Below are 12,953 nucleotides of genomic sequence, written 5' to 3' on the forward strand. Positions count from 1 at the left end.
GCCAGTCCAATTAACTTTGGTGTCTTCGCATTCGGGAAGGGAAGGGAAGGGAAGGTGTCCACTGCTATCCAATGTTTACTTCTGGAAATTGTCTTCATGTCAGAATATACCAATTCCTGACCAACTGTGTTTGTTTGCCATTAATGGGCATAGAGAGATATTGAAGGGATACTATTATCAATATTACTATATCCCAGATGGAATTTCCACCCTCAGGCTAGAGAGGAAAACCCTGAAGCAAGATTAATTAAAATTTCATACGGGGAAACGTGATCCATTGCTGTTGGCCTTAGTTGCTTCCACAATGATGTCCATCCAGAAGTTAAGGCACTCCTGTTTGGGAGAATGATCATTGCTGATCTTCTGGAACTGCTGCAGTAACATTAGGTTCTGAACTACTGACCTCAAGTACCTGAAAAAAAACAAGAGGAAAGACAGCTCAGTGATCAGACTCCAACTCCGTGTTGTGCCATGAAGATTAGTGCTTTTTGTTAAATATTGATACACTTAAGATATACACCACATCTTTAGTGAGTTTTATCAACTTGGGAGATCAAGGTTGCAACAAACTTTGGAAACACTCAGTGAAGAGAATAATTTTAATAATGATCCTGATGAAAGATCATCAACTGGAAATGTCAACTCTGCTGGTCTCTCCACAGCTGCTGCTGGATCTTCTGACTTTTCCGATTTCCATCACCTGTTTTAGCTTTAGTAAATGTTAAAGCTGGCTTATTTATCTTATTTTATTGTTTGATTTTATTTACGTGCTTGTTGATGATATTGTCCAATAACCAAATACATGGAATAAATAACATGGCAACTGAAAGCAAATATAGCATTAGGGCAAAGATTAGTTTGCATACGATCACACCCAATTAGGAAGTGGGTGCATTGTTTGGTGGTAAAAAGGATGAAGAAGTTAAGAATGGACTACTTATTACATCCTGCTCAGGAATGCAGTAAAACTGGATGCTTCTATCACTCTGATATCAGTGTCATCACAAAATGCAGAATTGCCCTGTTCGTCTAGTTACCTAATGATACAGAGCAAATGGCACTGAACCATGACCCTCATGGCTGCTTTGAAATGAGCCTGGGGGTAAACATTGAGTACAGACACTGCTTTCACAGGCCGACCTATCAAACAGAGGATTATGACCATATCTCTAACACTGCTCCAATCAATTTCCCTCCATCCTCAATGTTTCCTCCTCCATTAAACAGCAAGCTAATAAATGCTCTTTGGGACACTTGTACCTTATATTTGGGACCTGCCAGTTCAGGGGAGGGGGCAAAATTATCTACAAGTGCTCTCCCAGGTCCTTTGGTTTTCAATAGCCAGCCACATTAAATCCAAGTATGGGCCAAAATGAATTACTTCCAAAAACTCCCCGTAGTTCCTGTACAGCCTGCTCAATATTCTTTCACAGTCTCTGATGATAAAGTACCTCTGCTAATTTTAGCTGTTGCTAGCAACAGGAATGGCTTTTAGTTCATTCGCTTACACTGCTCTAAGGCCTATTAATGAAAGGCAGGTATTGTGCATTACACTGTACTTTTTTATTTTAATGTATTATAGTAAGCACCCAGCAACAATGGCAACAATTACATAGAAGGCTGTAAATTGTAATGGTCAGTGCCACTGCAAGTCAGACACTCAGATCCTAGCATCCTTGTCTCAGCACCATTGGCTATTGATGAACAATAGTCAATTCTTAGGTTAAAAATCACTTAGTTTGGGTGTAACTTACTATGAGATATGATAACCAGAACTCAACTTGCAAACAAATTTAAATGATTGGTCCCAATCTTAGTGAGCAGAAACTTCCTTCAAAACATTAACAAGCCTGTAGTTCTGCTTTCTACATTTCTTTGCTATGGTTTTGACTTTACGTGAGGGATAAGTTAGTAGTCTGTTTTTAAGCTCTCCTGATTTTCAATGAAGTCCATGGAAACAAATCTCTTACCCATTTTGCACCATCTACCCACCAGCTTGTTACACGATTCAACACAGGCATGTTAGACTTGCTCCTTCAGTCATTTTACACCCTCACCCCTCCTGATTTTACATACCATTAATTATAACATTGAGGAAGGAGGAGCAGAGTGTCTAAATGATGGTTCATTTAATTTTGGCCATTTTGTACTCTTGCTCAAATTTAACAGTTCCACTGAATTGTGAAGTGGGTCACTCAAACTCACTCAGAAGCAGTTTATTCAGGTACATAGTGAAATGTGAATACCGGTTCCTCACTCTTACCAAAAAGGAGACTTGAGTTTGAAGAGTTTCTCTGCTGCCAGCACAGCCTTGTTGATATCTTTGGCCAACATGCTGACTGTGAAGAAATGACCCACGTCATAGTAGTTGTTCATTTTGTCCAGACTCCCTTTTCTCCCCAGCAGACTGTTCAGTCTCACACCTGTCCATGAGATAAGTTGATAAACGTAAGCAACTGGTACTGGAATGCCAGTTAGTGTTCTTGTTCTCACTTACGTCCTTGAGGGAGGCTGCCTCTACCAAACAGCACCTTTATCCTCATTATTTCTACATGAAGATGGGAGTCTGTATAGGATTTGAACAATGAATGAAATAGCTTTCCAATGGCGTATGCACCACCCATTTGGCAGTGAATTATAAATACTAAAAACATTCCGTGTTTGATCCCTGGTCTGCCCAGATATAAAAAATTGCAGCCATGGCATTGATACTGTACAAGGTGTTGGCAAGGCTGTACCTGGAATATTGCATACAGTTTTGGTCACCCTGTCACAGGAAAGACATCATTAAGCTGGAAAGACTGCTAAGAAGATTTACGAGAATGTTGCCAGGACTCGAGGGCCTGAGTTATAGGGAGAGGTTGGTCAAGTTAGGACTTTATTCCTTGCAGTGTAGGAAACTGAGGGGCAACATTATGGGGGTGTATAAAATCATGAGGGGCATAGATAGGGTGAAGGTACACAGACTTTTCCCCAGCGAAGGCAAAACAAAAACTAGAAGGCACAGTTTTAAGGTTAGAGGGCAAAGATATAAAAGGAATCTGAGGGGCAACTTCTTCATGCAGAGGGTGGTGCATATGTGGAATGAGCTGCCAGAGGAAGTGGTTGGGGCAGGTACAATAACAACATTTAAAAGACACTTGGACAAGTAGATGAATAGGAAAAGGTTTTGAGGGGTGTGACAAACACTGGCAAATGAGACTAGCTTGGATGGTGACTTGGCCGGCAGGGACAATTGGGCTGAAGGTCCTGTTTCCGTGCTGTATGACCCTATGGCTCTATTTTGAAACCCGGATGGGTAGAAGAAGGGAGTTGATAAGGGCAGTGAAGTTACCAAAAAAAAATCAATAGGTTTTTTCAGCATTAAGGGAATCAAGGGATATTGGGATGTGATTGACTGGCAGAGGAGACATGAGGGGCGCCTGCTTATGTTACGGTCATGCATCCATTCATAATTCCTGCTGTTTTCTTCCTCTTCTTAGCCACTCCTTTGGGATCCAGGATGATTCAGTTTAATGGATTCTGAGGCAGCTAATGAGACCAGTGTGGGAACCTCAGACTCTTCAACAGATTGGGCAGATGGTGGCTGAGGGAGTGGGTGGGTGGGTAGTCTGTAGTTCTGCTGCTTATGCAAAGCCTCAAGGCTCTCACTAGCGTCCCGGGCCAGAGACTCCGAGCAGTCACGGGCCAGAGACTCCCAGGAGTTAGAAAGAATGTTGCATTTCTTCAAGAAGTCTTGAGCATATCTTTTCCTCTCTTTCCATGACAGAGCTCGAAATAGAGCTGTTTCAGGAGTGTGGAGATGTGCACGTGATCCCAATGTTAGCTGACTGAGTACAACTTGGGCCTCAATGCTGGGAGAGGATACTGACATTGTCCTTTCAGTCAATTTGGAGGATTTTGCAGAGACAGTGTTGGGTATTTTTTCAGTGCCTTGAGATGGCTGCTAAAAGTAGCCCAGGTCTCAGAAGTGTATAAAGAGGGCAGCGATCGCTGCTGGCTATTAAAACATGTGCCAGGCCTTGACCTTCAAATATCCTTTTCTTCAAATCGAACAGCGTCTGTGCTAGCACATTGATGGTGATGGCAAATTTCATCATTCATGTCTGTCTTCACCAAAAGGTAGATCCGAGATATTGTTGTGAACCTTTACTGCTGGAGGCAGCCTGGTACAGCCAGATCGGGTTAGTACAGGACCTTTTCCATTCAGATGTGGAGTGTACAAGCCTAAGCTTTTCTGTGCTTCAGGAAAAGCACTGTCAATGGATTGGAGCTCAGCCCGAGCATGCACAGGCATCAAATGCATACTGTACCGCGACTACCGAGGTTCAGGCAATTTGGATGTGGCACGTAGTCATCAGAGGTTGAACAGCTTCCCATTAGTTGTGAAGATTGGCTCCACTCCTGCAGGAAGTTTGTTGGACGTGAAATGCAACATTGTAGCAAAAATGATTGGGGTATAAGGTGTTGTGACTTGCTTGTAGGTATGGGCACCAAAATAAAAACTGACTCTGACCTTCCTTCCCTTGAATTCACCAGGAAACACCTCTTCAATAGTTGCTTCAACAGTTTTGAGTTTCTGTGATGATTTTTTTTTTGCCCTGTTTTGTAACTGAGAACTGTTTAATGACAGTAGAATTTGAGGACTTTATTGTGAATAAACGCAAGCAGTGACCTTTCACGGTGAAGCACTCACCAATTTTTCTCAGCTCCATTGAGCTTTCAAACTGCTGACCAGCAGCGATTAGGAGGACCGCCAAATTAATGCCAGAGTACAGGGTTGGTTGGAGCTCAAAGCCTTTGCGGTACCTGGTTATTAACAGAAACAAACAGGGGCAATATTCATGACCTATTCAATAATAGAGGGAACAGTGTATGCTGATCCCCAAAACTGCCACTGGGTGTCCAACATTTTACAGGTGGCTCTAAGAAAAAGACCTTAGAATGGAACTAAACTGAAAGAGCATGGAACACAGATTTGTCACAACTTAATCTTCAGGTACATACAATGTTCTGACACTTGTATAACCAACGATAAAGAAAGTTGTAGTAGTTCTCCCTCATCAGGGTATACTGCAGCTATTGTGGATGATATTTTGCTAGTATTTGTTGCCAAATCTGATGATAAATCTGGCTTGAAGTTTATACTTCTGTCATGTTGGCATGCTTCATTCCCTCCCCCATTCAAGGCGATGCTCCAATTAATGACAAGGAAGTGAAGTTGTCTTTCCTCTGCAAACTCAAGACAGGCAGATGCTATCTCCACAACTGTGTAGAATATGGGCACTTTCCAGTTAAGGGACTGAACTCGCAAGGATTTCCCTTCTGTAGAACTGGAAGAACACAGAGGAAGGTCATTCAGTCTTTCAAATCCATGCTGGCTCTCTGCAGGAGCAATGCAACTAGTCTTTGCCCTTTTCCTAGAGTCCTGTATTTTATTTTAATTTCATACTCTGATCTCGTTCCTTTTTGGAAGCCATGATTGAAAATTCCTCCACCATCCAGTGAAACACTGCATTCCAGATACTACCTGTGCAAAAAATCCTTTCCCCATGTCATCATTGGTTATTTTGCCATGTTAAAACTGTGTCCTCTGGTTCTCCCAGAGATGTTCACCAACAGTCATTCAAAATTGCTCTCTCTGCATGCATGTCCAATTACTCCACTGCTGCTCCTTTATCATTCTTAACATAATTTTAGGTCTGCTTTATTAGATCAACACTTTTATGATCTGAAATGGACAGATTGAAAGAGTAGCTTTCAAGAGTCAATAGTAGCTTTCAAAATCTATTACATATGACTCAAAACAAAAGATATTGCAGGGTATTGAGGATGGTGCAGGAGGTAACCATTAGCAGCATTACTCTTACAGATAGCACAAGCACAATGGGTTGAATGTCCTTCTTTTCTGTGAGGAAAGACAGACATGCTGCAGGCACTGTTCTATCAGTATTTGGCAGGGATTCAACAATGAGAGAGTACTCACTTACAATCCATTAAAAATATTCTGCAGAATATTATTGACAATAGATCTTCGTGGACCTTACAACTCTGGAAGAAATATCAAAAACCAGCTTGTATTCTCTCTTTCTGAGTTCTGATAAAGCATCTTTGACCTGCAATGTTAACTCTGTTTCTCTGTCTCTCTGTCTACAGATGCTGCCTGACCTACTGAACTTTTCCAACACTTTCTGTTCTTAGTTCAGATTTCCTGCATCTGTACTTTTTTTTTAATCTTTGAAATACGTTTTTTTATTACAACATAGTTTTCATTTATTACAATAAGGCTGTTACAGAAAGTCTGTTCCTCCCTACATTATGTTCTACTCTTTCTGCTTTACATACTTTCTGACCCTGAAGCGTGTAACACAAAAATAATCAGTATAAATAAAAACAAATTGGAGCAGCAATATTCATTCCTTCAAAACTGCCCCATTGGTCAAGAGATCAGAACTGCCCTTTTATCCGAATTCACTACTTGCCCTTTCCTCCTTAATGATTCCCTTAACATCCAAAAACCTATCAATCCCTGGAATACAGTCAAGACTTACGAAGTAGTCAATTTCAAAGATTCACAGCTCTTTAAATGGAGAGGTTTCTGCTTGCCTCAGCCTTGAATGGCTGACCTCCTGTCTATGGGACTGTGATCTCTGGTTTTCTACTAACTAACCAGAGAAAACATTCTCCCAACCTCCATTTTGTCAAGGCTCTTAAGAATTTTATGTTTAGCTCAGATCATCACTAAAGTCTTGTCTACTCATTCTCATGGGGTATTTTAAAATCATTTTATAATAAAAGGCCAACATTTTATAAGCTTTCCAAATTTCATGCTTTAACTTCATGGTAAATTTCTGTGGTATGTATACCCAGGTCCTTCTGAATACCAACTTCCTATCAAAATGGATATGTTAACATTTCTCCACATTATATTAAAGAAAATTTCCTACTGTGAAGTTTTCCATTGCTTTTTCCTTGCATTTTTGGGGACTTTTTACCATTCTATTGCATTGTCTCGGTTGGTTACATCCTTGCAGTACGAGTCGAGAAAGAGGTCTTTGTAAATTCTTCCACACAGGCAGTACATGTCAGGGGCAGGCTGCTCACATGATTCCAGGACCTCGAGCATTACTCTTAAGGCTTTTCTTCTGTCACCCTGTTGATTCCTCCTACAGAGGAAGAAAAAGCAACTAACGTCAAGAAAGAAAGACCTGCATTTTTATAGCGCCTTTCACAAGCTCAAGACAGCGCAAACTTTTTGCAGCCAATAAAGTACTTTTGCAGTGTAATCACTGTTGTGGTTGTCAAGGGGCAGCCAACCTACCCAGAATAGGCTCAAATAAACAGAAATGTGATAATGAGCAATCTACTTTAGTGGTCTTGATTGGGAGATAAATATTGGCTAAGACAGAGGTTTTCAATCTGTGGTCTGCGGATGCCCAGGGGTCTGCAGCGGGTTGCCAGGGGGTCTGCGAGCAAGCCAAGAAAACAAAAATGGAAAAGCAACCTGTTACAAGGACGTAGCTTACTTGCTTGTTCCAGTTTTCCACTATTCAGAAAATCGGCCATATCTATTCTATCTGTTATAGGCGACAATCTTAGAGACATAGATGGTGTTCCCTTCTGGTAAGCTGCCACTTAATATTTGATTTGTGTAGTCAGAGTAGTCAGTAGTGTTCACTACTCACTACTATTCTGTTGTGCACTGTAGTGTTAGCGAGACTGAGTGACTTTGTCGGTGTGCCTTAATAATATTGCTTACTTACTGTGCATTTACGCCACAGTGACATCACTGTTAAACGAAAAGTACGCAAGCGTGTAAATTTTAGATTATTTTTGATAATTTTAGTAATAGTAATTAAACTGTCCAGCGTGTATTGCTGAGTATGGAGAAATTTCTGAAGAGAAAAGCTGACCAGAAACCGGAAGATTCTGATGAAGAACTTTTCTTCTGATGAAGAACCGGTGAAGAACTTTTCCGTGTGCTTCACACTTTTTTTGTACAATTGGCATTGGCGTGGACACAGTGTATTGGAGTATGCACGGATGGTGCTGCTGCAATGACGGGACGGAAGTTGGGTCTAGTCGCATGAGTGAAAATAGCAGCTCCACATGTAGCAGCAACCCACTGCATGATTCACCTTGAGGCTTTGGCTGCAAAGGATATGGATGAAAATCTTGCAGATGTGTTTTCCACGTGCATCAAAATCATTAACTTTATCAAAGCCAGGCTGCTCAATCATCGTTCGTTTGAAAACATATGCCGTGAAATAGAAGCCGAGCATAAGCATTTGTTGCCACGTACAGAAGTCAGATGGCTGTCACGAGGCCGCGTTGTGCAGCGTGTCTATGAATTGCGAGATGAACTGCTCATTTTTCTAAGTAAGCATAACGGATCATTGGCGCAGTTCTTGACAGATGAGACGTGGGTTGCCAGATTAGCTTATCTTGCAGATATTTTCAACATTTTGAACAGCTTAAATCTACCATTGCAAGGACCGGGCTCAAGTGTTTTGAAAATGCATGACAAAATCAATGCCTTCCAGAAAAAACTCCGTATCTGGAAGGGAAGATGTGAGCAAGGCGTCTATGATATGTTCCTGTTGCTGGCTGACTTTCTGACAGTGAACGAGACTAAGACAGAGGCCATTGCGAGCACCGTTTTGAACCATATTCAACAGCTGTCACATTACTTCCATGAGTATTTCGGCGACGATGACATGAGCATGTTTGATTGGATTCAAAATCCGTTTGAATGCATGCTTACTGATTCAACTGGATGCGAACAATAAGAATTGGCTGAACTGTCATCTGACAGGACTCTGCGCTTGCAGTTCAACAGAACATCACTGTTGTCGTTCTGGATAGCATGTTCCCAGGAGTATCCACTGCTGTCTGACAAAGCCGTCAATGCTCTGTTACCATTTGCAACCACTTACTTGTGTGAAATAGCATTTTCTGCAGTCACTGCCATGAAAACCAAATACAGATCAAGACTGAATATTGAGGATGACATACGCGTATGTTTGTCACACATACCACCACATTTGGACAAACTCTGCAGTGCAAAACAGGCACAACCTTCACATTGAACTGAACTCTGAAAGACACCACTGGTAATTATCGGTGATTGACATAGTCACTATTTCAATATGGTCTATGTGCAGTAATTTAAGTGTTGTATGCATGAATTATCGATTGTTTGATTTTGTGGGCTTTGGGGGTCCGCCATCTAACAAGGACATGTTCTGGGGGGCCACAGCTTGAAAAAGGTTGGAAACCACTGGGCTAAGACATCAGGGAACTCCATTGCTCTTCCATGAATAATGCCAAGGGACCTTTTATATCCATTTGAGAGGGCAGGGCAGTACTCGGGTTTAATGTTACATATAAAAAATGAATGGTAGCCTTTCAAAACTAGGTTACTTCAAAGCTGCCATCTCTCAGATCTCACAGCACATCAGCAGAAGGGGCGGTGGTGAACAGTGTTGTGTTGTGGTGCGGGACCATGCCCGCAGAAATTCTGTGCCCATTTTTCCTGCAGAAAACCCTTGACTATATGTGGGCGGGCCTCTGACACCATCTGGTATGGGGAACAGGACTGGATATCATTCTGGGAAACTGTGGTAAAGCCAAGAGAGAGAGAGAAGTCAGGAGGTTCCCTCTACATCAATGAGCAGGTGAACACCTCATTATGAATACCATCATTAACAGGCAGACGGTGTCAAACTCACTGATGCTTGCATTCCAGTTAACTTGCTCACTCACTTTTACAAAGCATTCAGTTTCTATTTCCTTATTGTTTTCTGCTCCATGGAATGTTTTCCACATTAATACACTACATGAAATCAAATTACTATTGCTACCGTGGGCCATTGTTCTGTAATGAATGATACAAACTCCTCTGTAATCAATCAATTGCAACCACATTCTCCAAAGGTGAAGTTCGAAGTGCCTCGTCCTCTTACCTCAGCTCCAAATTAATGACTGAGTCCTATAGCTTGGGACAGTGACATGGAGGAGAGGTGCACTGGCCCAAGGAAATGGGTGAAACGTGCCAGGAGATGTAATTAATTTAAAAGTCTTGGATAGGCAGGGTGCACGAGTTATGAGGGCAACACCCTTGGCAGCACGGATAGACCCTGCCTCTCTCTCTCATGGATTGATGTTTACAACTGCATCCATCAACAACTCAAATCACATGGGGGGGTTATAGTTATAGAGAGATTGAGCATGAAAACGGGTCCACAGAGTCCACCCTGATCATCAAGCATCTAATTTTACACCAATCTTACCTAACCCTTTTTATTCTCTCCAACTCCCCACCAGATTCTACCAACCATCTATGCACTAGGGGCAATTTACAGAAGCCAACTAACCAACCGACCTGCATGTCTTTGGGGTGTGGGAAGAAACCAGAGCAACCCAGAACCCCACGCAGTCACAGGAAGCAATTTCAAACTTCACACAGACGGCACCCGAGGTCGGGACAGAACCCAGGTCTTTGGAGCTGCGAGGAAGCGGCTCTCCTAGCTGCGCCATTTTACCAGGAGTTATCAACCAAAATTTGGAAGGTAAATAATCAAACTGCCAGGTATTATGAATATGAAACCAGAAATATGTTAACATGTTAACTAAAGAGAAATACTAATCATTATAAAGACCTGAATTTCTGCGCACAAGGTTATTAATGGAATACACCTGCTTACCTATTACGTAAACTGATACTGTTAACAGAATTTACGGCACTGGCATTTAACCAGCCCTGTTAAACCTGGAACACATCAGCCCATAGGAAATGTAACACAAGAAAGAGGAGTATGTTGCATGGCCCCTCGATCTCACTCTACCATTCATTGAAATCATGGCTTATCTGATCTTCACCTGATCTCTACGTTCCTACCTGTTCCCCATAACCTTTCTCTCCTCTAAAGACCAAAAATCTATTTATTCTGGTCTCAAAAATTTTCAACAATTCCACCCCCACAACTCTATGGGGAAGCGGATTCCAAAGATTCACAGTCCTCTGAGAGACAAGATCCATGACCTCACTAAGTGAATAGTTTTCCCAGTGGACAGAGAGGTCACATGTTTATTTACATTGTTCTAGAGCTCTTGGGTGTGTCTTTGCAAAAGCAAAAAAAAGCAAAAAATGCTTGTCCAATAAAGTTACTTTAAATAGGTCGATTTCTATTTGTAATAAATAAATCCTGACAAAATTTATAAACTGAAGGATGAAACATTCTTGGAGAAGAAATTCCTCATCTCCAATTTCAATGGACAATTCTATTCTTAATCTATGCTGCCAATTCTACCCCCCCCCCCCAACCCTGAGCCAAATACCCCCTTCTGCATCAATCTTCTGAAGTCTTCTCAGAATCTTACAAGTTTCAATGAGATCAACTCTCATTCTTCTCATCTCAATAAGCATTAGGTCCAACCTGCTCAACCATTCCTTATCAGTCAACCCTTTCATCCCAGATATCAATATAGTGAGACTTCTCCGAACTGTCTCTAATGAAAATAGATCCCTCCTTAAGTAAAGAGAGCCAAGGTGCACGAGGTACTTCAGGTGTGATCCTAACATTGCAACAAGAGCTGAGAGAAGCCCCTGAAAATATTTAGTGACATTTCTGTAACCAATCAGAAGTCTGTCTTACTTTGAATTAAGAGAACCCACAGATAACATTCTTAAAAATTAATTTTTAACAAATCAAATGTTTGGAGCTTCATAAGGTGGATTCCCAGTGACTGCCTAAGAGACTGCTAGCATGCAAAGTTAGGATTAACCAAATTCATATCTGTGGCTAAAATAGATTCTAATGTAAAAGGCATCATCTTGTACTTGTGCATATGTATTCTTTAAGTGTTGAGAAACACAATGTTGCTTTCCCCATTGTCTGTTTTCAGCTAGTTTATAGTTGACCAGGAAGGAAGAGCAAGTGGGTTAAGCAAGATCCTGCAAGGTATTACATAAATCATCCGTTTCATCTGACCTCTTACAAACATAGTTCTGAAATACAATTTGTAAGGGTGAAGTCACTCATTTTGATCATTCAGCATCTTCTAATGGCTAGTTTTTCAGCTCAGTCAGTGATAAGCTGCTGTCTGGAAACTAGACTGAGTGGTGCAGCTTTGCACAGTGATTAAGAGAGTAAAAAAATTACTACCATTTCCAGGTCATTTGCACCAAAATAGATATTTGACAGGGCACTTCTGATGAGAGTTGCACTTGCGTTCAAGTGTGTTTTTCATGTTAGAAATGCAACAAATTACAAGACTGGATGTGGGGCATTCCAGGGAAAATTAGACCAGAACCCAAGAGTGACCATCATTGGGCATTGGTAACAATGACCCCACCCTCCAATGTAGGCTCAAACACCACATAACCCACCAATCACCCACAACTCTCTGATCAACTTATGCACTGACATCCTCCACAACTCAATGTTCCTCCCCCATTCTCCACACCTCCTGCAGGCCCTTTACATGCTCACCAACCAAGCCCTAGCTCCTAATCCCAACTCCACTCTCCTAAATCGGGCTTCATACCACCAGTCATCTTCGCCTGAGCCCCAAGACCCGGCCTTGGTCCCATGCGGCACATCATTCAGCAGCACACGAGACCACTGGTGCACCCGTTAAGGAGCATTAGATTCCCAAATGTCAAATGTCTTTCCTCCTCTCAGTGGTACACCAGTTGGCACTGGTGCCTCACAGCCACAGGGACCTCCCCGTGCGGAGTTTGCACATCTTTCTCATAACCATGTGGGCTTCCAGCCCCAGTTCCCTCCCAAGTTCCAAAGACGTGGGGTTAGGTTAATTGGTCTTTGAATATTGCCCTTTAGTATAAGCAAGTGGCACAAGAATAAAACTAGGGGGAGTTGGTGGGCATGTGGGGAGAAGGGCTACAGGGGAATAAGAGGAGCAGCAATAATGATGGATACCTCTGATGA

At 41.9% G+C, this 12,953-nt stretch overlaps 1 protein-coding gene across 2 annotated transcripts in view; it reads right to left on the reverse strand.

The window, feature by feature from the left end:
• map3k15 (mitogen-activated protein kinase kinase kinase 15) overlaps positions 1-12,953 on the reverse strand; it is a 101,893-nt gene that overhangs the window by 56,955 nt on the left and 31,985 nt on the right. For both annotated transcript variants that reach the window (XM_052014109.1, XM_052014110.1), the window contains exons 6-9: positions 6,996-7,166; positions 4,697-4,809; positions 2,264-2,423; positions 262-412 (exon numbers count right to left, since the gene is read on the reverse strand). In XM_052014109.1, coding sequence (XP_051870069.1) covers positions 262-412; positions 2,264-2,423; positions 4,697-4,809; positions 6,996-7,166 — 595 coding nt within the window. The remainder of the gene's footprint in view (positions 1-261; positions 413-2,263; positions 2,424-4,696; positions 4,810-6,995; positions 7,167-12,953) is intronic.

The sequence above is a fragment of the Pristis pectinata genome, chromosome 4 (genome assembly GCF_009764475.1).
Source record: "Pristis pectinata isolate sPriPec2 chromosome 4, sPriPec2.1.pri, whole genome shotgun sequence".
Classification (NCBI taxonomy): domain Eukaryota; kingdom Metazoa; phylum Chordata; class Chondrichthyes; order Rhinopristiformes; family Pristidae; genus Pristis; species Pristis pectinata.